The sequence below is a fragment of the Terrapene carolina genome, unplaced genomic scaffold, assembly GCF_002925995.2.
Source record: "Terrapene carolina triunguis isolate 2854851 unplaced genomic scaffold, T_m_triunguis-2.0 Scaffold88, whole genome shotgun sequence".
In the NCBI taxonomy this organism is placed as follows: domain Eukaryota; kingdom Metazoa; phylum Chordata; order Testudines; family Emydidae; genus Terrapene; species Terrapene triunguis.
The window spans coordinates 5,382,943-5,405,592 of record NW_020664439.1 but is presented as its reverse complement, the minus strand read 5'-3'; the positions used below and the strand labels follow the sequence as shown (position 1 = coordinate 5,405,592).

The 22,650-nt window shown below is 42.8% G+C and overlaps 1 protein-coding gene across 4 annotated transcripts in view; it reads right to left on the bottom strand.

Annotated features, from left to right (window-relative positions):
• KLHL24 (kelch like family member 24) overlaps positions 1–22,650 on the bottom strand; it is a 42,505-nt gene that overhangs the window by 2,997 nt on the left and 16,858 nt on the right. For all 4 annotated transcript variants that reach the window (XM_024216834.2, XM_024216833.2, XM_024216832.2 and 1 more), the window contains 4 exons: positions 20,086–21,072; positions 13,967–14,151; positions 7,545–7,663; positions 321–509 (listed from right to left, as the gene is read on the bottom strand). In XM_024216834.2, the coding sequence (XP_024072602.1) occupies positions 321–509; positions 7,545–7,663; positions 13,967–14,151; positions 20,086–21,005 (1,413 nt within the window). In that variant the 5' untranslated portion in view covers positions 21,006–21,072. The remainder of the gene's footprint in view (positions 1–320; positions 510–7,544; positions 7,664–13,966; positions 14,152–20,085; positions 21,073–22,650) is intronic.

The following is a 22,650-nucleotide window of genomic DNA, read 5'->3' as shown; positions in this document are numbered from 1 at the left end:
AAAAATATTAAACAGCAGCAACTTACATAATAAATTATATAGTATATTACATTATTTACTTAAATATGCTGTTTCATTAAGAACTTGTATGGCTCTTAATACACAAAGCGAAAGATGATGTGACTACGACAAAGACTGTATTAATGGCATAACTGTGCTTTATTTAGTTAGCTTTTTCTACTGTGAGATATATACTTTGCATTCAGGCAATAAACTGGGCCAGGAGATATGTAATTCAGTTGAAAAATCTCTCTGTATAACTTACATTTTTAGCAGTATTATTAAGATACGTAGAAAGGAAATAAATATAGTTAACTAACCTTGTCAGAGCACGTGTTGTCATCAGGACCTCCACCAATCACAAACAATTTGCCTACACAGCTGGTTATTGCTGGAGAACTCACTGCTTCTTTAAGTGGAGCTACCTCTGTCCATCGATTGGAAAATGAATCGTAACATTCTACACTGCTGAGTCGACTTTGCCCATCATACCCTCCAACTACATACACCTATGCAAAACAAAGAGAAAATAGCATCTTCTTTATCTTTATCTCCAGTTTTAATTAAGCAAGTATAGGATTAAACTCATTCAAAGCTTCAGTGCCTCAGTTCTGATTTGCTATATTTTTGAATGCATAGGTTTTCCCCCCAGAACGCTTCTATGCAGAAGAACAGGAATATTGCCTTTTAAGATTCTGAGCTAAAGAATCTCAAGAGAGCAGCCATACATTGGTATGTGGGGATACTGGAGTCAATGGACACCTGAACATATGTTACAAATATGGACATTAGATTTCCTTCTTACTTGAACATGCTCTATAAGAAATCTCTATGATTATCTTCACTGATATTATAAATTATATTCAGAAATAAAAAGAAACTCTATTTAACTTAACCCTGTTCTCCTCAACTTTTTACTTCTCTCTTTCCTGTCTAAAATGACATTCTTTACTCTGATTTACTTTTTGGTCATGTATTTTCTTACCTGGCTGCCTATCACATAAGTTACAGTTTAAGAAAAAGAGACTCACAAATATATTACCATTAGCATATTGACAGATATACTGTCTCTGCTCAATTTGCTCACCTCAGGTCAATCCCAACTTGAAGCAGGTGCTGTTATCTCTAAGAAGCTACATACTACAGTTTCCTGATAAGTGTATATATCACCACTCACGCTCATGAATGAAACCTTTGGGGATCCCCGATCTCATTTATTGTATTTGTGTAGAATAATAAAATAAGCCTTTGGAAATGCAGCAAGAATAAGAGTTTCTTTACTCATTTATATTTTGATTTAAATGTTCAATATACATGCAGATTATTAAATAAAAAGGCCCAGATATTCTGCTAAAGTCACAATCAATTTGAGTTAGTGGCTGCATAAGTGAAGGATTTGCAGATAAAAGATGTCTAAGGCCCAGTTTTATTTTATGTACCAAATCATTGTTGGATACATGCTTAACCTGTGTGTTTATGAAGAGGTGTAATTTGCTGCTCATTTGTAGCCATAACATTTATCTCCTTTTAGATCTTCTACAATGTACCAGAGCAGCGCTCCATTGCAAAGAAACAAACAAACAAACAAAAAAAACGGTTACTCACCTTCTTGTAACTGTTGTTCTTTGAGATGTGTTGTTCATGTCCATTCCAATCAGGTGTGTGTGCACCATGTGCACAGTCATCAGAAAGTTTTCCCTTAGCAGCTGACCCTTGGGTCAGTTGTGGAGCCCCCTGGAGTGGCGCCTTCATGGCGCTCAATATATGACCCTGCCGACCCAGTCCCTCCTCGATTCCTTCTTGCCGGCTACTCCGACAGAGGGGTAGGAGGGTGGGTATAGGAATGGACATGAACAACACATCTTCAAGAACAACAGTTACGAGAAGGTGAGTAACCATTTTTTCTTCTTCGAGTGCTCGTTCATGTCAATTCCAATCAGGTGACTCCCAAGCTCCAACCCAGAGGTGGGGTCGGAGTTAAGGAAACGCTGATTGGAGCACCACACTGCTGAATGCTGCATCATCTCTGGCGTGCTGGGTAATAGCATAATGAGCGGTGAACGTATGCACCGAGGACCACGTTGCTTCCCTGCAAATTTCTTGTATCGGGACCTGGGCCAGGAACGCCATTGATGAGGCCTGTGCCCTCGTGGAATGTGTCGTAAGTGCCCGGGCTGGGACCTTGGCCAGCTTGTAGCATGTGCAGATGCAAGACGTGATCCAGGAAGATATTCTTTGAGATGAGACCGGGAGTCCTTTCATCCGGTCTGCTATCGCTACAAAGAGCTGGTTCGATTTCCTGAACGGCTTAGTGTGCTCGATGTAGAATGCTAGTGCTCACCAAACATCCAATGAGTATAGCCTCTGCTTTCAACTACTGGCATGAGGCTTAGGATAGAAGACAGGTAGAAAAATGTCTTGGCTAGTATGAAAAAGTGACACTACCTTGGGAAGAAAGGCTGGGTGAGGCCCGAGTTGCACCTTATCCTAGTGGAAGATCGTGTAGGGTGGATCGGAGGTAAGAGCCTTTAGCTCTGACACTCTCCTAGCTGATGTGATGGCCACCAGGAAGTCTACCTTCCACGACAGATAGAGAAGGGAGCAAATCGTTATTGGCTCAAAAGGGGGCCCCATTAATTTGGAGAGGACAAGATTGAGGTCTCACACTGGGACAGGCTGTCTGGTCTGAGGATGTAGGCGTTCCAAACACTTGAGGAAACGGCCTACCATGGGGTTAGCAAATACCGATCGGCCAGACGCTCCTGGGTCGAAGGCTGAGATAGCAGCGAGCTGTACTTTGATGGATGACGCTGCCAGTCCTTGTTGTTTCAGGTACAGAAAGTACTCTAGAATGAGTGGCATAGATGCCTGTAGTGGAGGTGTATGCTGCTGGGCACACCAGCAAGTGAACCTTTTCCACTTAGCTAGATATGTTGCTCTAGTAGATGGTTTCCTACTGCCAAGTAGGACCTCCCTTACTGGTTCTGAGTACAGAAGCTCCATGGGGTTTAACCATGAAGCTTCCAGGCTGTGAGATGGAGGGACTGGAAGTCCAGGTGGTGAAGGTGACCATGGTCCCGAGTGATCAGATCGGGATGCAGTGGTAACTCGATTAGAGTGTCCACATACAGTTCCAGGAGCGTGCTTGCGTACCATTGTTGTCAGGGCCACGCTAGGGCCACCAGAATTACCTCCGCTCTGTCCCTGCAGACCTTGAGAAGTACCTTGTGCATGAGAGGGATCGGGCAAAAGGCATACAACAGGTGGCCTCCCCAGGGAAGCAGAAACGTGTCCGTGATTGAGCCAGGACAGCGATGCTGGAAGGAGCAGAACATTGGACACCTCCTGTTGTTCCTGGTGGTGAACAGGTCGACCTGGGGAAACCCCCACCCTTGGAAGATGGAGTGTATGACATCCGGACAGATGGACTACTCGTGATTTCGGAACGATCTGCTGAGGTGGTCTGCTAGTTTGTTCTGCACTCCTGGGAGATAGGATGCCTCCAGGTAAATGGAGTGGGCTATGCAGAACTCCCATAGCTGGAGGGGTTCTCGACATAGGGGGGAGGAACAGGCTCCATCCTGCTTGTTGATGTAAAACATGGCAGTGGTGTTGTCCATCATCACTACCATGCACTGACCTCGTAGCTGGGCCCGCAAGGTTTGGCATGCTAACCATACTGCCCTGAGCTTCTTGTTGTTGATATGAAGGGGAAGCTCCTCCTGTGACCTGTATTTGTAGGTCTTCCAAATGGGCGCCCCATCCCAGAGCTGATGCGTCTGTTACAAGGGAAAAGGAGGGCTGGGGGCTGTTGAATGGAACTCCCTCGCAGACTGCCCAGGGTTTGAGCCACCACTGGAGGGACTCGAGTACTTGCTCTGGTACCATGACCACTACATCCAGACTGTTGCGTCCCGGGCGGTAGGCCGAAGTGAGCCACGCCTGGAGTGGCCTGAGCTTCAATCTGGCATGGTGGACCATGTAAATGTAGGCTGCCATGTGGCTGAGGAGACTCAGGCACCCCTTGCTGTGGTGGTCGGGAATTGCCTGAGGCCTTGAATAATGTCTGTCATGACCTGGAATCAGGTCTCTGGCAAAAACACTCTTGCCCGTACCGAGTCCAGCAGTGCCCCGATGAACTCTACTCTTTGGGTCAGTGACAAGGTTGACTTGTTCACGTTGAGGAGGAGACCCAGTCTGTTGAAAGTATATCTGACTAATTGGACTTGAGACTCCATGTGCTCCCTGGTGTGGCCCCTGAACAGCCAGTCGTCGAGGTATGGGTATACCTGCACCTGCCTCCTTCGAAGGAAGGCTGCTACGATGGACATGAACTTGGTGAACACTCGGGGGCTGTTGACAGGCTGAAGGGGAGGACTGCAAACTGATAATGTTTTTGGTCGACCACAAACCAGAGAAATCGTCTGTGTGCTGGTCGAATGGCTAAGTGAAAATATGCATCTTTCATGTTGAGGGCAGTGTACTAGTCCCCCAGAGACTATGCAGAACTTCAACTTTATCATTAATTTGTTGAGTCCTCGCAGGTCTAGGATGGGTCTGAGACATCCCTTGGCTTTGGGGATTAGGAAATAAGGGGAATAGAATCCCTTGCCCCTTAGCTCCTGAGGAACCTCCTCCACTGCCCCTGTTGCAACGAGCACTTGCAACTCCTGGATAAGGAGTTGCTCATGTAAAGGGTCCCTGAAAAGGGACGGGGAAGGGACGTGGGAGGGAGGGGAGGAGCAGAATTGGAGAGAATATCCCACTTCTACCATGTAAAGAACCCAGCAGTCCGATGTTATTTGGGACCACGCACGGTAAAAGTGGGATAGCTGATTCATAAAACAGGGGGAAGGATCCAATGTCATAGTGGGTGCGCAGTCCTCGGGCATCCCTTCAAAAGGCCTTTTTAGAGCGAGATGAAGGTTTGCCTATAGCCATGAGTTCCTCCTCATGGCTACTCCTGAGGAAAGGGTGCAGGCAGCTGAGCCTGCTGAGTCCAATGAAGTCTGGAGAGAGGTTCGCGCCACTGCCTTCCCTTCATCAATGATAGCCAAGAACTCAGCTATGGAGTCTGGTGGAATCAGCTCCTTATGCTTCAATATGGAGGCTCACGAGTTGAAGTTGTACCTGCTAAGGATAGCTTGCTGGTTAGCTATCCTCGGCTGTAGGCCCCCAGTTGTGTAGATTTTCCTGCCAAAAAGGTCCATCCTTTTCGACTCCTTGGATTTAGGGGCCGATCCTTGCTGCCCCTGTCTTTCTTTCTCATTCACTGCCGATACCACGAGAGAGCATGGTTGCAGGTGAGAGAACAGGTATTCCTATCCCTTGGAGGGAACGGAGTACTTGCGCTCTACCCGCCTGGCGGTGGGCAGGATTGAGGCAGGAATCTGCCACAGAGTCTTCATATTGCTCTGGATAGTTTTTATTAGTGACAGAGCTACCCTGGACAGTCCCTCTGGTGCAAGGATGTCGACCACGGGGACTTCGGGTTTGACCACCTCCTCCGCCTGTAACTCCATGTTACAGGCAGTCCTTCGTAGAAGGTCCTGGTGGGCCCTGTGGTCAATTGGGAAAGGGTCCGAGGTTGAAGCTCCCGCCACCACTTCATCTGAAGATGAAGATGAGGAGATCAGAGCTGGTACAGAGTCCTCCTGACCCTCTGACTCCCTGATCTCCTCCTGTTCAGCCTCTGGGGCCTTTGTGGCAACCATAGCCTGGCCTTGCAATGGGTTATGCCTCAGAGTTGCCTTGGTGGCGATCTGCGCCAGCTGTGGGGCTTGTGCCAAGGTCGCCTCGGAACCACGGGGCATAGGCTGATCTTTGGCTGGGGTGATTGGTGCTCCGAGGCCACCAAACGGGAGCCCTGGGCCTGATGGTAAGCCCAGGGGGTCCAAAAAGGCCATTGCACCGGAGGCTGCCACTGGGGTTGCCATGCCATTGGTGCCTCCCTCCGTTGCTTGTCGGATCTATGCCTGCTGCGAAAGGAATAGTACGAGTCACCATCTGAGTTCGAAGACACGGATCTCGACTGAGATGACCATGGTGGTGCCGCATGATACTGTGCTGGGAACCTGTGCCGATGATGCAGGGGACAGGTGTCGAGATGCCTGGGACAGGGACCGATACCGGGAATCTGGCGTCAGGGACCGGTGTCGAGGGTCCAGTGCCAAGGGACCGGTGCTGAGAGTCGGTTCCAGTTCTCTCTTGGAGCCAGGGATTGCTGCTGCTCCCTCGTTGGTGCCGGGCAGGAGAGGGAGACCGCCACATCATGGCCAGCTTGCCTCTAGATGGCGATGGTTGCGGTGACACCGGGGGCTTATGTCTGATCACTGGGGGCTGAGGAGTCATCATCACTGTTAAGTCTCTGGTGGCTTCAAACGTGTCTGGGGTGGAGGGTAACTCCAACTCCTCCACCTGGCACTGCCCATCCTGGGAGTCGCTGTACACCAGACTCGACAGTCCCATCGTGGTAACTGAAGTTGACTGCACCCACTCTTGCTGCCTGGATGCCGAGGGCTCCTTCATGGGACGCCCTGGTACCGCGCCTGCAGATCCCGTTGTTTTCTGCACGGGGAACGCCCTCTGTCGGCTTTTCTATACCGCTTGTACGGCACTGGTGAATGCGAGCGGTGCTGGGTTGTCTTTGCATCCTGCAGTGCCAGAAAGCGCTGGTGCCGAAGGTCTCTTAGACTAGAGTCCTTCCTCGGCACTGTGTCACGTACCGATGCCGGGGCGGTCCGCAGTAGACTGGGGATGAAGGGTGGATTCCATAAGTAACTGCCTCAATCAGAAATCTCGCTCCTTTTTAGTTCTGGGGCGGAAAGCCCTGCAGATCTTGCGCCTTTCTGTCTGGTGTGCCTCCCCCAGACACTTCAGACATGAGTTGTGGGGGTCGCTTGCTGGTATAGGCTTGCTGCAGGTTCCGCAGGGTTTAAAGCCTTGAGCTCACGGCATGCCCTGGAGCCCAAAGGGGGGTGGGAGGGAAGGGGAGGTTTGGTGATTGGGGAAACCCCGCTCCCAAACCTCACTATATGCAATATATACACTAACAATTAAGACTAACTACAACTAAACTAGGCTACGCTAACTATATGAAGGAACTCTAAGGGAAGCACTTGCTAAGCAAGCAACTGCTGTTCCAAAGACCGTCACTGGTGGTAAGAAGGAACTGAGGAGGGGCCGGGTCGGCAGGGTCATATATTGAGCGCCATGAAGGTGTCACTCCAGGGGTCTCCACAGCCGACCCAACGGGAGCCGCTAAGGGAAAACTTTCAGACGACTGTGCATGCGGCGCGCACACACCTGATTGGAATTGACATGAATAAGCACTCGAAGAAGAATCAAAAGTTAGGAAACATCAGTTTAACTTCTATGGACACTGCCAACCTGACTGAGCCCATAATTCATTGGTTATTAAAAGCAATAGGAGTTGATGGGGAATGCAGTCTAACTCTAAATAGTTACACCTGGTTTTACATTTAAGTTTTGCTTATATTTGGGAAATGTATTAGCTACAATAAGTAATGAATTATTTCTCTTACTTTACCAAGAAGGACAGCCATTTTATGACGCCATCTGCCTTTGTTTAGGGAAGCAACTCTGATCCAAATGTTAAGCTGAGAGTTATAAATCCACACATCACGGCTGTTAATTCTTCCACCTTTAAAATTATGAAAAAAGACAGAAAAAAAACCAATGTCTCTTTGACTAAGGAAGTTATTAAATAAGAGGTGCTGGATACTGACATACGCCTCTGCAGTAGACCACGGAAAATGTCACATCCTATACATCTGATGTAGACTCATCTGTGATTATATAAATTTAAGTAGATAGAGGTTTTCAGATGTTCTTGGTCACCGTGTAGAGGAAGTGCATCTCTTATGAAGTATAGTCTCCCAAAACAATAATCTCTTCCAATCGATTCCCCCAAAATACCATCTACCATAATGATCTACACCAGTCTTCTCCCAACCCTCTACAAAGTACAATCTTCCATGATCTATCTCAGATAAGGCACCTATCACTGTGGTATCTTCATGCTGTACAAAAATTGGAGAGATCTGTTTCCTAGATAACAATTTTCAAAGCCTCCTGTTTCTGATATGCATGTTTGTTTGCTCTTGCCTTCTATTTGCTAGTTGTTGGTTGTTCCTTAGAAGATGTCACTGCTGGAGAAAAGTCTAATCAAAGAGGCAAGGCTTGCATTCTAATCTAAATAACCACTTTCCTCCACTTTAAGACAACAGATCCTTTGTTAATTATAACTTAGACTGAAAGAATTCTAATAAATCTCTCAAAAGATAATTAACACTAAAAAGTAATGTTTTTCTCTTAATTGTTAAGTCAGTATTGAGAAGGATATTATCAGCTATTTTTGACACTGGATCTCATTCTGTTGTCTCATAAAACATTATATTTAAACAAGGCAGTTGTTCAGAAGTAGACTGAGAGGTAGACTCAGCAAACATCATTCTCGGATGTATTAGCAGGAGTATTGTAAGCAAGACACAAGAAGTAATTCTTCCACTCTACTCCGCGCTGATTAGACCTCAAATGGAGTATTGTGTCCAGTTCTGGGAGACACATTTCAGGAAAGATGTGGACAAACTGGAGAAAGTTCAGAGAAGAGGAACAAAAATGATTAAAGGTCTAGAAAACACGATCTATGAGGGAGGATTGAAAAAATTGGGTTTGTTTAGTCTGGAAAAGAGAAGACTGAGAGGGGACATGATAATAGTTTTCAAGTACATAAAAAGTTGTTACAAGGAGGAGGGAGAAGAATTGTTCTTCTTAACCTCTGAGGATAGGACAAGAAGCAATGGGCTTAAATTGCAGCAAAGGAGGTTGTAGAATCTCCATCATTGGAGATTTTTAAGAGCAGCTTAGACAAACACCTGTCAAAGATGGTCTAATACTTAGTCCTGCCATGAGTGCAGGGGACTGGATTAGATGACCTCTTGAGGTCCCTTCTAGTTCTATGATTCTAAGAAATGCTAATATTAATTAATATTTTCAAACATGAAAATACACGAGAAATACATCCCATTGTGCAAACCTTTCAGAATAACACGCTGAGCAAAATACATACATTTTTGTGATAAGACATTACACTAACAGTTTTTTTAATGTTGGGAAATATTTCAATGACTTTTTCCACACTCTTTAGACTTCTTTGAGCACCACTGCATGGATGAGCCACTGGAAAGGAAATCTCTAAGATTTATATGCTATGAGGCATGTACATAACACAGGCTGTTTTCCTCTACATGGTTCATGCATATGTCCCCCTCTCAGTTCCACTGTCTGTCTGCTGAAATGAGAAAGATATTTTACATTTGGGAAGATAGTCATTTTGAGGCAGGGTGGATAAAAATAAATGATTTAAAAAAAATTGGATTTTTTTTATTTAAATCGGATTTTTTTGATAAAATGCTTTTTGAGGAAAAAAACTATCTAAAGATAGTTTTAATTAAGATACATTATAGCTCAAACATATCTCATCATGAAATAGGGGTTATAAATTCTAATTCTATAATATGAGGGATAGCTCAGTGGTTTGAGCATTAGCCTGCTAAACCCAGGGTTGTGAGTTTAATCCTTGAGGGGGCCATTTAGGGAACTGGGGTAAAAATCGGTCTGGGGATTAGTCCTGCTTTGAGCAGGGGGTTGGACTAGATGACCTCCTGAGGCCCCTTCCACCCCTGATATTCTATGAAGTGTTTTGTAAATGAGTTCCAATAGTTCATGGATTAGGGACCCAATCTTATGGGGTTCCATGGGCTTCTGTATAGATTATTTTGGTTAATCTTTCTATCTACCCAAGGGACTCAGTGCTCAGTCTAGAAGATACCATCAGAGATGCTTAGTTTTGCAGTTCTCAAACTGTGGATTTGTGTCTCCAGAGATAACATGCTTGTTAACAGCAAAAATGTTTTTAAATAAAATAAATAAATTTTATTTAAATAAATAAAAATAACAGACCTCAACTCTATTGTCCCTCTGCAAATTTGAGTACACAGAGTCAATCCCTTACCTCTCTCTAAAAGTGAAAAGTTTCAAAAAGTTCAATGAATAGAAGATTGTTGGGGGCGGAATAGATCTGGACAAGGAGAAGAAGTCTGGAGATAAATGTGAAAAGGGAGGGACAGGCAGTAGAAACAAAAGTGAAACTGCTTGAGCAGCATATTCCAGAAGTCTTGGGGTCTTTCTGAGTGTAGCCTTCACTGATTTGAGATCTACCATACCATTCTCTCATTAGAAGGGAAAACCTATAATGGCAGCAGGTCGTAAAAGAGACCCAGTTTGGGAATATTTTAATGAAGTTCCTCTACCTGTGGGTAAGACAGGCATGTGTGCAAAATGCAAACAGCGCAACAAAGAAATGCAAGGCCTGGTTGCCCGAATGAAACAACATCATGAGAAGTGTTCCTTCTCAGGAGGAAGCTGTGTTGAAGATGATGAAAGCAACATGTCTGAACACGCAGGATCTTCAGGTTGGTAAACTTTTTTGTTTCATACTTCTTTCTTAAGGACTGCCTGTCTTCCTTCTGGACTATTCTTGAATTTTCATGTTTGAGCAAAAAATATAGTTGTTACTCTATGGTACTATCATTTTAGATGCAGTTGTGATAAAAAAAATAAATAACTGAAATAGGCAGATCTTCCTTTTACAATTTCACCTTTAAAGTAGTACTGAGTGTCAGTGAATGCAATGAGTAATACTAAATGAGCAGTATGGTAATAATAATAAAATAACTGCATTGCCTTATTTCGTTTAGGAGAATCCATCCTCAACATACAGGATTCTGAAGACTATCCATCTTCAAGATCACCATCATTTTCTATAGTTTCAGAGTTATCTGCCAATGATAGTGTTTCAGTCACATCATGTATGTCACATAGCCACAGTATATCACCTGTAGCAAAAAGAAAAAAAAACTCCATCATGCAGAAACAACCAAACATGAGTTTGTGATAAGAACCAGCAGATTACAAAAAGAGGTAATTGATGAAAAAAATGCCCGGTTTGTTTATGCAACAAACTCTCCTTTCCGTATGATTGAGAACCCACACTTCATTAACATGGTTCAGTCATTAAGACCAGGATGCAGTCCACCCAACAGAGCAGATGTCGCAGGCAAATTGCTGAATAAAGTGTATGAAAGAGAAATTGAACAGTGTGCAAAAGGTCTAGAGAGTGAAATTGTTAACCTGAGTCTTGATGGGTGGAGCAATGTCCACAATGATCCTGTTGTATGTGCTTGTGTGACAATGGAAGAAGGGAATGTCTTCCGTTCAGAACAATTGATACATCAGGAAATGCACACACAGCAGAATACTTACAAGAAGTAGCAGTAAAAGCTAGAACAAACTGAAAAAAAATTCAAATGTCTAGTACACAGCTTTGGTCACAGACAATGCTGTAAATGTATCCAAGAGGAGAAGAAATTTAGAAGAGACTGAAGAGAGTCCCAAGATAATAACATACGGTTGCAGTGCTCATTTGATGCACCTCCTAGCCAAAGACTTCAGTGTTCCAGAAATAAAGGCTAATGTTGTTCCGTAACAACCACTTTGCAGCAGCTGCTCTGAAAAAAGTGGGAGGAACCAAGCTAATTCTCCCACAAGACATGCGATGGAACTCAGTAGTGGACTGTTTTGAGCACTATATCAAGAACTGGCCTAATCTGATGACAGTTTGTGAACAAAATAGTGAAAAAATAGATGGCACTGTCACAGCCAAAGTTCTCAACATTAGGCTTAAGAGAAATGTTGAACACGTACTGAGTACCCTGAAGCCTATTTCTGTAGCCTTGAACAAAATGCAGAGAAATAGCTGTTTTATTGCTGGCGCTGTTGAAATTTGGAAGGAACTGAGTGAGATCTTAAAAAGAGAAATATGCAATGACAGTTAAATTACAAGCATTAAAAAAACAAATGGGACAAGCACTAGCTCCAGCTCATTTTCTTGCAAATATTCTCAATACTCAGTACCACAGTCAAACCTTAACAACTGAACAAGAGGAGTTGGCTATGACATAGACATCCAGCAATCATAATGCCATAATGCCAACTATAATAAACTTCAGAGCTACGAGTGAACCATTCAAGAAATATATGTTTGTTGATGATGTTTTAAAGAAAGTCACACCAGTGAACTGGTGGAAGTCACTAAAGCACTTGGATTCAGAGACTGTTGAAGTGATAATCTCACTTTTAACAGCAGTAACTTCTTCTGCCGGTGTAGAAAGAATATTTTCTTCCTTTGCACTAATTCATTCCAAACTGATAAATCGTTTGGGACCTGAAAAAGCAGGAAAGCTTGTTTTTCTTTTCCAGATTATGAACAAACAAGAAAATGAAGATGAAGACGACCGAGTTAGCTGCAGAAGTCAATATTTTAAGTTGCTGACCTGGCTGACATAGTCGATTTAATTTTTTTAAAAAAATATTTCATTTAACTATTTTAGCTAAACAATTTTAACAAAAACAAACCTGATCTTAAAAAACTTGAATGTTTAACTAAATTCAAAAATTCATATGCTTGTTTTGTTAAAATATTATATGTTTGCTGTTGAAGAAAAAAATCCAGAATACATAACACTGTTGTTTTAGTTAAATGAAACAATTTAAATGTCTGTCTGGTGATGTTCCCCTCCTAATACAGCATGGAAAGAAAATCCTCCAAATATTAATGATTAACCTGTTGAATTGGAGATAGTTCACCTCCCAATGACTTCATAAATATCTGCTTCAACTACCTTTGGTAAATGAAATAACCAAACAATCATTCATTTTCTGATATACCTGTAAAACTCATCTGAAAAGTTTTCAAAATAAATCACTTTAAAAATGTATAGTGTGTACCTTCTAAAAATGAAATCTACATCTATCTCTGAGTTGTGAAGAATATGTATTAAGGTTATAACAACCAGGGCCGGCTCCAGGGTTTTGGCCGCCCCAAGCAGCCAAACAAACAAACAAAAAAAGCCGCGATCGCGATCTGTGGCAGCAATTCGGCGGGAGGTCCTTCGCTCCGAGCAGGAGTGAGGGACTGTCCACTGAATTGCCGCCGAACAGCTGGACGTGCCGCCCCTCTCCGAAGTGGCCGCCCCAAGCACCTGCTTGGTAAGCTGGTGCCTGGAGCCGGCCCTGATAACAACAACAAGAATGCACTTTTATGCAGAAATCCATGATTAAATCGAGTCTTCCTGACTAGTGATTTAAATCATGATTTAAATCAATTTGATTTAAATCAAATCCACCCTGCTTTGAGGTAACAAACAAATGTAATGGGGGGAGATAGATAGTTCCAGGACAGGAGTTAGTATCCAGCTAAGTCTGTCACCATTGGTCCAGATGACAGACATGGACCCAAATAACTAATCTTTTTGTCTAAACTTGAGAGGTGCTGAGCATCTACAGCCACTGACTTCAGTGGGAGATGCAGGTGCTCAGCACCTTCAGGTCAGGATTTAAGAAGGGTGAGGTATTTGCCTCTACTCTGCATTTCTATGCTGAAAAAAGGTTTGATCTGTTTTCACTGCAGAACCTGAGCACTAATATTTAAAAGCTGCATACTTAACCGGTATGGAGGAGGACATATTGGATTGTGGGTCAGTTCATACAGTCATTTAGCTCTAAGCTCCACTCATATCAATATTATATCCCCAGACCTCCTTGATGAAATTTCAGTCAGGGCTGTAATTATTAATGATTAAAAACAAAACAATAAGAAAAAAATATTTGTGGCTACCAAATATAGGCATAGGGTTTATGCTCAACACATACTGAGGGAGATGATTTGGTAAGCAACACATAGGCTAGAGGGGGTGAAATTCGTGAAATTTTCATTCCAGCAGCTTCTGGAAGTTCAAAGAGCAACAATCACCTAAAGAACTGTAAATTATCCAAGGATGTTCCTGCTGTCATCACGATGCTTAAGCTTCCTGGAATTATTTACCTGAAACAAGAATATCGTTCCGTAAAGCACACACTGCATATTCAGACTTGGTAAATTCTGGGAGCTTAGCCAGTGACTTCCATTCTCCTGTCACAGGATCGTAGCATTCAGTGTATGGCAGATTAAACCCCCCAACTCGTTCACAGCCTCCGACAATAACTATCACCTCAGAATAACCAGTTGATCTAAAAGAATGAAAACAGAAAGACAAAATAGATGTTTATTAAAGCATATGTAGCAAACAATATCAGCTTGAAAAACAAGCGGGCGACTCTAGTTTGAGAGCCACTGCTGTACACTATTTTAACTACAAATAACTCCATAAGAGCAGATATCTTATTTACTATGACCCAATACTGCAAAAAATCACATTACCTTGTGTCTATAACAACTGCATGACCCGTCACCAACTTTGTTTATAAATGATAAAAGTGCTGTAGGCCTTTATTTAAAACCATACTTTTTTCACATTGTGGGCCACCACAAGTAAAAACTAGCTGATTATTACTGTTCTCTTGTTAAACAAGTAAGTCCTTTTTACTCTAAATATTTTAGAAAAAGCAAAGTCTCAGTTACTCTCTCATAGCTAGTCAAAAAACCCAAAGAAAATTTCCCTTCAGCTGCTCCAACCTTGAAGTGATGTCAGGTCCTGCTTTTTATCTATTTAATGTTTAATGTTTAGTTATCCCATCTTGTTTTTTGAGGAACTAATCTTGGAAAGATATCTCTCAAGGGAGAGAGGGAAGGAACCTTATGAGTCGACGAAGCACTATTCAGAAAAAGAAATTGGTTTCTTTCAACAGCAAGTAATTTGTCTCTCTTACTTTTTCCCCAACAGGCAAACCCAAGTCTATGTACCAAAGATACCTACAAAGGACAAGGTTTGGCTATTGATATTTTTAAAGACTACAATCAAGGCCTTCTGCCAAATGAGGAGCTTGTTGTGCATGATTAAGGCTACATTTTAGTCACGGATATTTTTAGTAAAAGTCATGGACAGGTCATGGGCAGTAAACAAAAATTCACAGCCCATGACCGGTCCATGACTTCTACTATATACCCCTGATTAAACCTTTGGGGGGGGGTGGCCTGGGGGTGCCGTGGGCACTTGGGGGGAGGAAGGGGGTGGCCTGGGGGCACTGCAGGTGCTGGGGTGGGGGTGCGGGCAGCAGCGCGCGGCCCAGGACCCTCGTGGGTGCTGGGGAGGGGGTGAGCAGTGGTGTGTGGCCCAGGACCCCGCTGGTGCTGGGGCGGCGCGGGTAACGGCACGCAGCCCAGGACCCCCGCTGGTGCTGGTGTGGGGACGTGTTGGCGAGGTCGGCAGGCTCCCTACCTGGCTCCACACCTCCCAGAGCCTGCCCGCCTCACCCCGTCCCGTGCCCCAACCCCCTGCTCCTCTCCCAAACCCAAACTCCTCTTGCTGCTGGGGGATGGGGGTGTGGTGGCCTGAGACTGCCCCAGCAGCAGCCGGTACAACTGGCGCAGGGGCACCAACCACTGCAGAAGTCATGGAAGGTCACGGAATCAGTGACTTCTGTGACAAACTCGCAGCCTTATGCATGATTGCCAATCTTTTTTTAAATTAAGAAATAAATGAGCTAATATCCGTGGATCAAAAATACTGCCTGAGAGTGATGATCCATAGTTTTGCTCTCTCTGAAGGAGAATTAATGTACTAAAATATTTTAAATCCAGAACTGGATTTAAAAATAAACAAACCACACCTCTGGATGGTCACATATGTGGAGATTAAGGCCTACTCTACACTAGAAAATTAGGTCAACATAACTACGTCACTTAGGGGTATGAATAATCCACACCCCTGGGTGGCACAGCTAAGCCAACCTAAGTCCCAGGACTTCTGTATACTTGAAATGCTACGGTGGCAGAGCTGTACCACTGCAGCTTTGCTGCTGCATCATGCTGATGGGAGAACCCCTCCCGTTGGCATAGGTAATCCATCTCCCTGAGAGGCAGGACCTAGATTGATAGAAGAATTCTTCCATCGATCTAGCACTATCTACACTGGGGTTAGTTTGGCTTAATGGTGCTGCTCAGGAGTGTGGATTTTTCACACTCTCAAGCAACATAGTTAAGCCGACTTAATTATCTAGTGTAGACCAGGCCTTTGTGTAGACAGCACTAGGCTAGGTCGATGGAAGAATTCTTCCGTCGACCTAGCTACCACCTCTCAAAGAGGTGGATTACCTACATCAAAAGGACAATGCCTCCTGTTGGTATATACAGTCTCAACACTGACGTGCTGCAGCTGTGCCGCTGTAGCATTTCAAGTGCAGACAAGCCCCAAGAGGCAGTACCTAGGTCGACAGAAGAATTTGTCCATTGACCTAGCGCTGTCTACACTAGGTGTTAGGTCAGCTTAACCACACTACACAGAGGGGTGGATTTTTCACACCCAAATCCACCCCTGAGCTACGTAGTTAAGACAACCTAGTTTTCTAGTGTAGACCAGACCTTAGAATTTTTTGCAACTGGGACAGTGTGCCGTCAATAAAGATAATAGGGATCAAGCTAAAAAATAAAGAGGCAGGCACAAAATACAAGTAGGCATAGGCTGTTAACAGCAACAGTTAACTACTGAAATAAAATGCAAATGGAGGTCAGCAGAGCTGTGGTTCTCAAACTGTGGCCTCTGGAGATGACATGGAAGGTGGTCCATGAGATCTCTCTGTCATTACATGGTACCCAAAATAGAAAAAATGGAAAATCACATTACTAAAGTGACATTAAATCCAGTACTTCCACAAAAGAAATTAAAAATCAGATTTCTGATGTACTTCACACAGGAAACTATACAGCTCTCATGACATTATTTGAGGAAGCTGAATGAAACAATATAGACCAACAAATGGCTGCCTGGGTAGAAGTCCTTTAATCAGTTCAAAGAAAATCTGTTCAAAAAAATTAAAAATTTCCACAGACAGAAATTCTGAGGGCTTTTGAAAAAAACCAATAATTTTGTCTGTAAAAACATCCACCATATTTGGATGCTGCATAAAAAATAATAGCCAGCAGTGCAGTAGTTAAATAAAAAGTAAATCACTTAGAGGAAAAAATTACTGAATGCTTACATTTAAAAAAAAAGTAGTTGAGAAGAACTGGTTGAAATGGATAAATATGATAATAACCAATTAAAAGTACATCTTGATATATTTTCATTAGACAGGTCTAGTGGGTCTGTGCACTGAAATAAGCAACAACTGTAAGCCAGTCTAAAGATATTCAAAGCTTATGGTATGCAATTCATATTTTGTTTTAAATACACAGGAGTCCATCCACTAGAACAGGGGTGGGCAAACTTCTTTGGCCTGAGGGCCGCATCTGGGTATGGAAATTGTATGGCGGGCCATGAATACATGGTGGGGGAGGGGGACTCTATGGGGTGTAGCATGGGGGGGCTCTATAAAGGATGTTACCGAGGTGGGGAAGAAGGGACGCATGGGGTGTGGTGCGTGGGGGGGGGGCTCTACAGGGGCGGTACTGGGGACTCCTAGGGGCCCTGCCGGCAGCGGCACCAAGGTGGCCGTACCAGGCACCGCCATGGGCGGAGGCACCCTAGCTGGGACAGGTGGGACCGTAGGAGACCGGGAGGGAATTTGGCATTCTGCCGCCAGGGGCGGGTTCCGATCCCAGAAACAGCACAGTGAAGTTGCGCCTGTGCAGTGTGGCTCTGCGTGCTGGAAGATGGTGCTCATCAAGGGAATTGTGAGCTCCTGGCGGGAGCTTGAGGGCTGTATAAAAACGTCTGATGGGCCGGAAGCAGCCCGAGGGCTGTAGTTTGCCCACCCCTGCACTAGAACAACATGACCACTAGATGTCACTGTGAAGCTTAATGGAGATATGAGAGACGACCTCAAGATGTCAGTGCAACTGTATTCTGTTATCTGGCTCCCACATCGCCACTTTGTTCTACAATGAAAGCTTAGGGCAGGAACAGTCAATAGGCAGACCACAGGCCAAATCCTGACCATCAGAGGCTTTTGAATGGAATTTACTTATTATTATCATTATTGTAGTTCTTTTTATTATTTTTCTTCCCTGGAGTCTGGACCTTGACTATACCTTCACAAAGAAATTTGGGCCTTGACAAAAAATAATTGACCACCCCTGGCATAGGGGCATAAGGGAAAAGAAGGGAGGATCTCAACCCAAGTTTTAAACGTGCAGTGACATCAGACAATTTTTCACTTGCTTCAAATGAACTCAGACCAGAATCCCACTGTTTTTGAACAGCTAGTCAGAAACCAGTTTAAGTACAGAAACATACTGATACATATGCACACACAATCCCAAGAACAGTTCCCAAGAAAAGTTTCAGCAGAAACATTAATTTTGGTATACAGAACTTTCAGTAGGTTCTATGCTTTTTCCTCACTAACAAAGCTTACATAAAAGCAAAGCAGGAGAAAAAAGAGGCAGCAATACATGGCACATAGGGAGGGAATGGGTAAAGGAGCTACCAAAATCCCATTTTAGAAGAAATGAAAGGGGAAAGCATGGAGGAGGCAGGGAGGAATCTGGTAACTGTTACAAAACTTTATCAATTTTTGCAACAGAATCAAATGACACGGAACTATCCCTTGAATTTAATAATAGATACAGGGAAGAATCATCACTGGGGGACTAGCCAGCTTCTCTCTTTATAAATTATTCCTCTTGTTGCTGCATTCATGATTCAGTGTTTAGTTTCTTCTTAAGTTTAGTAACAAAAACCCTGCTCAGAAAACATCTCTGTTAAACATAAGCAGTGGGGTGAAGGTGGGTGTTTCCTTTTTCAGCTAATTCTCCAGTGCAGCATTACACCTAGCCAACTAAGGGCACGTCTTCACTACCCGCCAGACTGGCGGGTAGCAATCGATCTACTGGGGATCGACTTATCGCGTCTAGTGAAGACGCGATAAAATCGATCCCCGATGGCTCTGCTGTCGACTCCGGAAATCCACCGTGGCAAGAGGCGGAAGCGGAGTCGACGGCGGTGCGGCAGCGGTCGACTCGCCGCCATCCTCACAGCCAGGTAAGTCGACCTAAAATACGCAACTTCAGCTACGTTATTCACGTAGCTGAAGTTGCGTATCTTAGGTCGATACCCGCCCCCCCCCGTAGTGTAGACCTAGCCTAACCTTCTCAAGTACCTATGTTATGTTTGGCAGAATTTCCAGGGTTAAACATCTTAGTTTTCCTTCTTTACCATTCCTTCAAGAATGTAATGTTTTTAGCAATTACCTGGGAAGGAAGGTATATGGCAGAATCTAAAAGAAATCTCCATAACCAACAGTTCCCAAAATACCACCCTTGGCATTTTTTCTCATTTCCTACTGTAGCTTACAGTAGCAATTTCCAGTTGTATTATGGGATAATAAGAAGTAATGTTTTAGGATTTTTAAAAACGGGTTACAATATTTAAACTTAAAATATTTTCTGTAGCTACTATGTAATTCTGTAAATATATACATTTGTTTTGTTATTTCATCTCTAAATCTGTTATATAATTCTAGAACTGTATTTTTAATCCTGTAAAGTGTTTTATTAAACCTGTAAAATGTTTTGTGGTGTAACAGTGGGATTTTCAAAAGCAGTCGCTGTTGCCATAACTGAAAAATGCCACCCAACTCCTTGATAAGTGTACAATACATTATTATTTTACACTGTAAAAATTAAATAATTATGAAATGTAGTGGATTAATGACTGCATTGTAATGAGCCGGAATGAAAGCTGCTGCAAGTGGCTTAACTGGGCAACTAGTGAAAAGGGCTTAGGATCTCATCCTGCCAACATCTACACCTGTGAGTAACTTACTGACATCGGTGTCCTTCCTATTGAATTCTAGGGGACTACTCATATCAGTAAAGTTACATATATGTGTGAATAAGATTACTCAAAGGCCTACTTAAAGTTAAGCATGTGAGGTGATCAGGCTTTTGTGTGTGGATAAGGCAGTAAAAATGCAGAACTCAGTAACACAAAATAAAAGACACTTTCAAATTTTTCTTCACTATGCTGCAGTTTGGTTACAGTTCATATCTACTAGATAAACAGGTAAAAAAAAAAATAATGTTCTTCTAGGGCATATCAGAAAAACAGTAAAAAATCCTCTCACCTGCGTGGTCTAGTTCTTGGGGACATCATTTCATTTCCAAGTATGTGGTATCTTCTTGCTTCATGCAGCAGCTGATAACACTCTGGAGAATTCTGAATCAGCTGTTCCACTTCCACTGTCTGTACAAAATAGTTAGGATGTAATAAAGGGAGTCTCACATGTGTTAGAAGTTCCTGTAACACTGGTCTTCTCAGATCAACAGCACGGTAAACCCAGCGCATAACTGCTTCAAAAACCATCTCTTCTTTACTGATCACCAACTCATCACTGCAAATATAATCAATGAGCTCATCTTTCCCAAGCTCAAGAAATTCTTCATGCTGAGAAACATCCTCGAATGTCTGCAGTGCAAAATTTCTGCATTTGGTGAAGAGTGTCTTTAGTGAGTGTGTATCAGCAAAACGCTGGATTCCCAGGCAGTTACAAGGATCCAGTTGCTCTTCCAGGAACTTGGCACAAGCATCACGCAGAACACTAATTTGAAAGAGACTTGATGTTTCAAAGATATATTGCACATTCTCTGTAGTGATTTTCACCTTGCCAGTGTACACGTACTGTAAAAAGCAATCCATAGCTTCAGCAAAAATGCCATTGATCTCCACCAACATTTCTCTGCTTTCTCTGTGATCATTGCAAAACATAGCTCTGAAGTAGCTACTGCAGGCCGAGAGAACAGCTCGATGACAGGGAAACTCTCTTCCTTCCACACAGATAATTACATCTGTGAACAAGCGGCTGTCTCTAAACTCATTGAAGATCTGGAGTATGCTTTCAGCATGGGATGATCCTGAAGAGAAGTCAAAAAACTCATGACCTGATAAGGACTTTGGGTCCATTTCAAAAACTTTACGTTTGGTTGCAGGGGAATCACGGACCCCGCTATCCTCTCTATTCAGTCTGCGGCCCAGTATTAGTACCATTGTTACATCCGTTGACTATAGAATCATTGAGAAAAGATTTCTGAGTGTCTTCTTTATGGTGCTATGGCTAGAAGAATTAAAACATTTTAGTACCCAACAAATCAATTCTGACAGTTAATGCAATGAAAGAATTATGAAATTTATGAAACTTGCATAATACAAAACAAATAGCCTGATCAGTCTAAAATCTGTGTAACTTACACTACTCTAGTAACGGTCAAAAGTTATTATTTGGCAAATGAAATGTGACACCATGCAATGCAATGAAATATATCCTACTGTAATGCATACACACAAAGGACTGAGTTAAGGTTGCTGTGAGAACCATAATTATGAATAACCTAGCCTTTGTTTAATTGGAGTATCACCTTTATATCAAGCTTAAAAATGTTAAAAGGCTAAATCCTAAAGTCCTTACTCAAGCAAATCTCTCAGTTGATATCAGCGGGAGTTTGCCCGAGTAAAGACCTCAGGATTTTGCTATACAGATTTTTAAACTGCTTCTTACTATGTGTTTGCACAGCCCCTAGCACAACGTAAGTCTGATCTCAGGGCCTCCAGGTGCTCCTGTAATACCACCAATAAAAGTAATATTAAAGAAGAAATTTTTAAACTAGAACAATTGTAGAGGGAGGCTACAAACCACATCTCAGTCTTCAGTATACATCAGTACCATAATGCAATCTATGGAGTTTAATGATTTTGTTTATCCTAGTGACCATTCCTGATCAGCAAAAGCAAATGTCTTAACTCTTTCTCCTTATCAGCAAAACAATCAGTTAATCAATATGCTCTGGTGAAATTAAAAATTAATACAGGTTACTAATGTGCATTTTGGAAAAAATACCTAAAATTAATGTTGAAGCATAATGTAGATACCACAGAAAAAAGGCAACCGCATGAATAAGTATCAAATAAAACATTACGTATATTTGTGAGAAAACCATTATGCAAGCAAATGAATAAGGAGTCTTTGCATCTGGAAGTAAGAAGTGGGAGCTACCTAATGAGTTAAAGGAGAATTTCTATTTTCTGACAATAGTTAACTCCTATCTAAAATTTAAAAGCAAAGACTATAGTCGAAGGCATTATATCATCATCAATATATACAGCTCTCTCACTCACACACAAACTATGTTAAAAGAATATTATTAAGATTGCAAAGTCAAGCACTCAAAGGTTAGGAAATGATTTAAGGTTGCCTGTGAATATAATACAATTAATTTGCCTAGACATAGCCTGGTGAAGGTATATACGATGATCATCCCTATAAGCATAGCTCAGTTGGTATATCTTTTAATTCCTGATTTTTAAAACCAACTGGATTAAAGCCCTACAAAAAAAAACCTGGGAAGCACTCCTGCACTAACTTCCATAATTCTAAGTGCATGGATTCATTTTTAAACTTCCAGGAAGATGTGTCTCAAATTATTTTAAAACTTGTGCAAAAGATTCTTTTTAAAAAAAGGATTCTAAGAGATTACGTTCATTTCCTCTCATTCCCCATGTGCAGAGACAGTAAATGCTGTTTCTAACACTAATTTTATTTCCTGACTGCCCAGCATCTTCAGAGCTGCATATTACTGGACCAAAGTCTGGTTACACCATCTCTTAACATAGAACAAAATTACTTTTTTTTAAACAG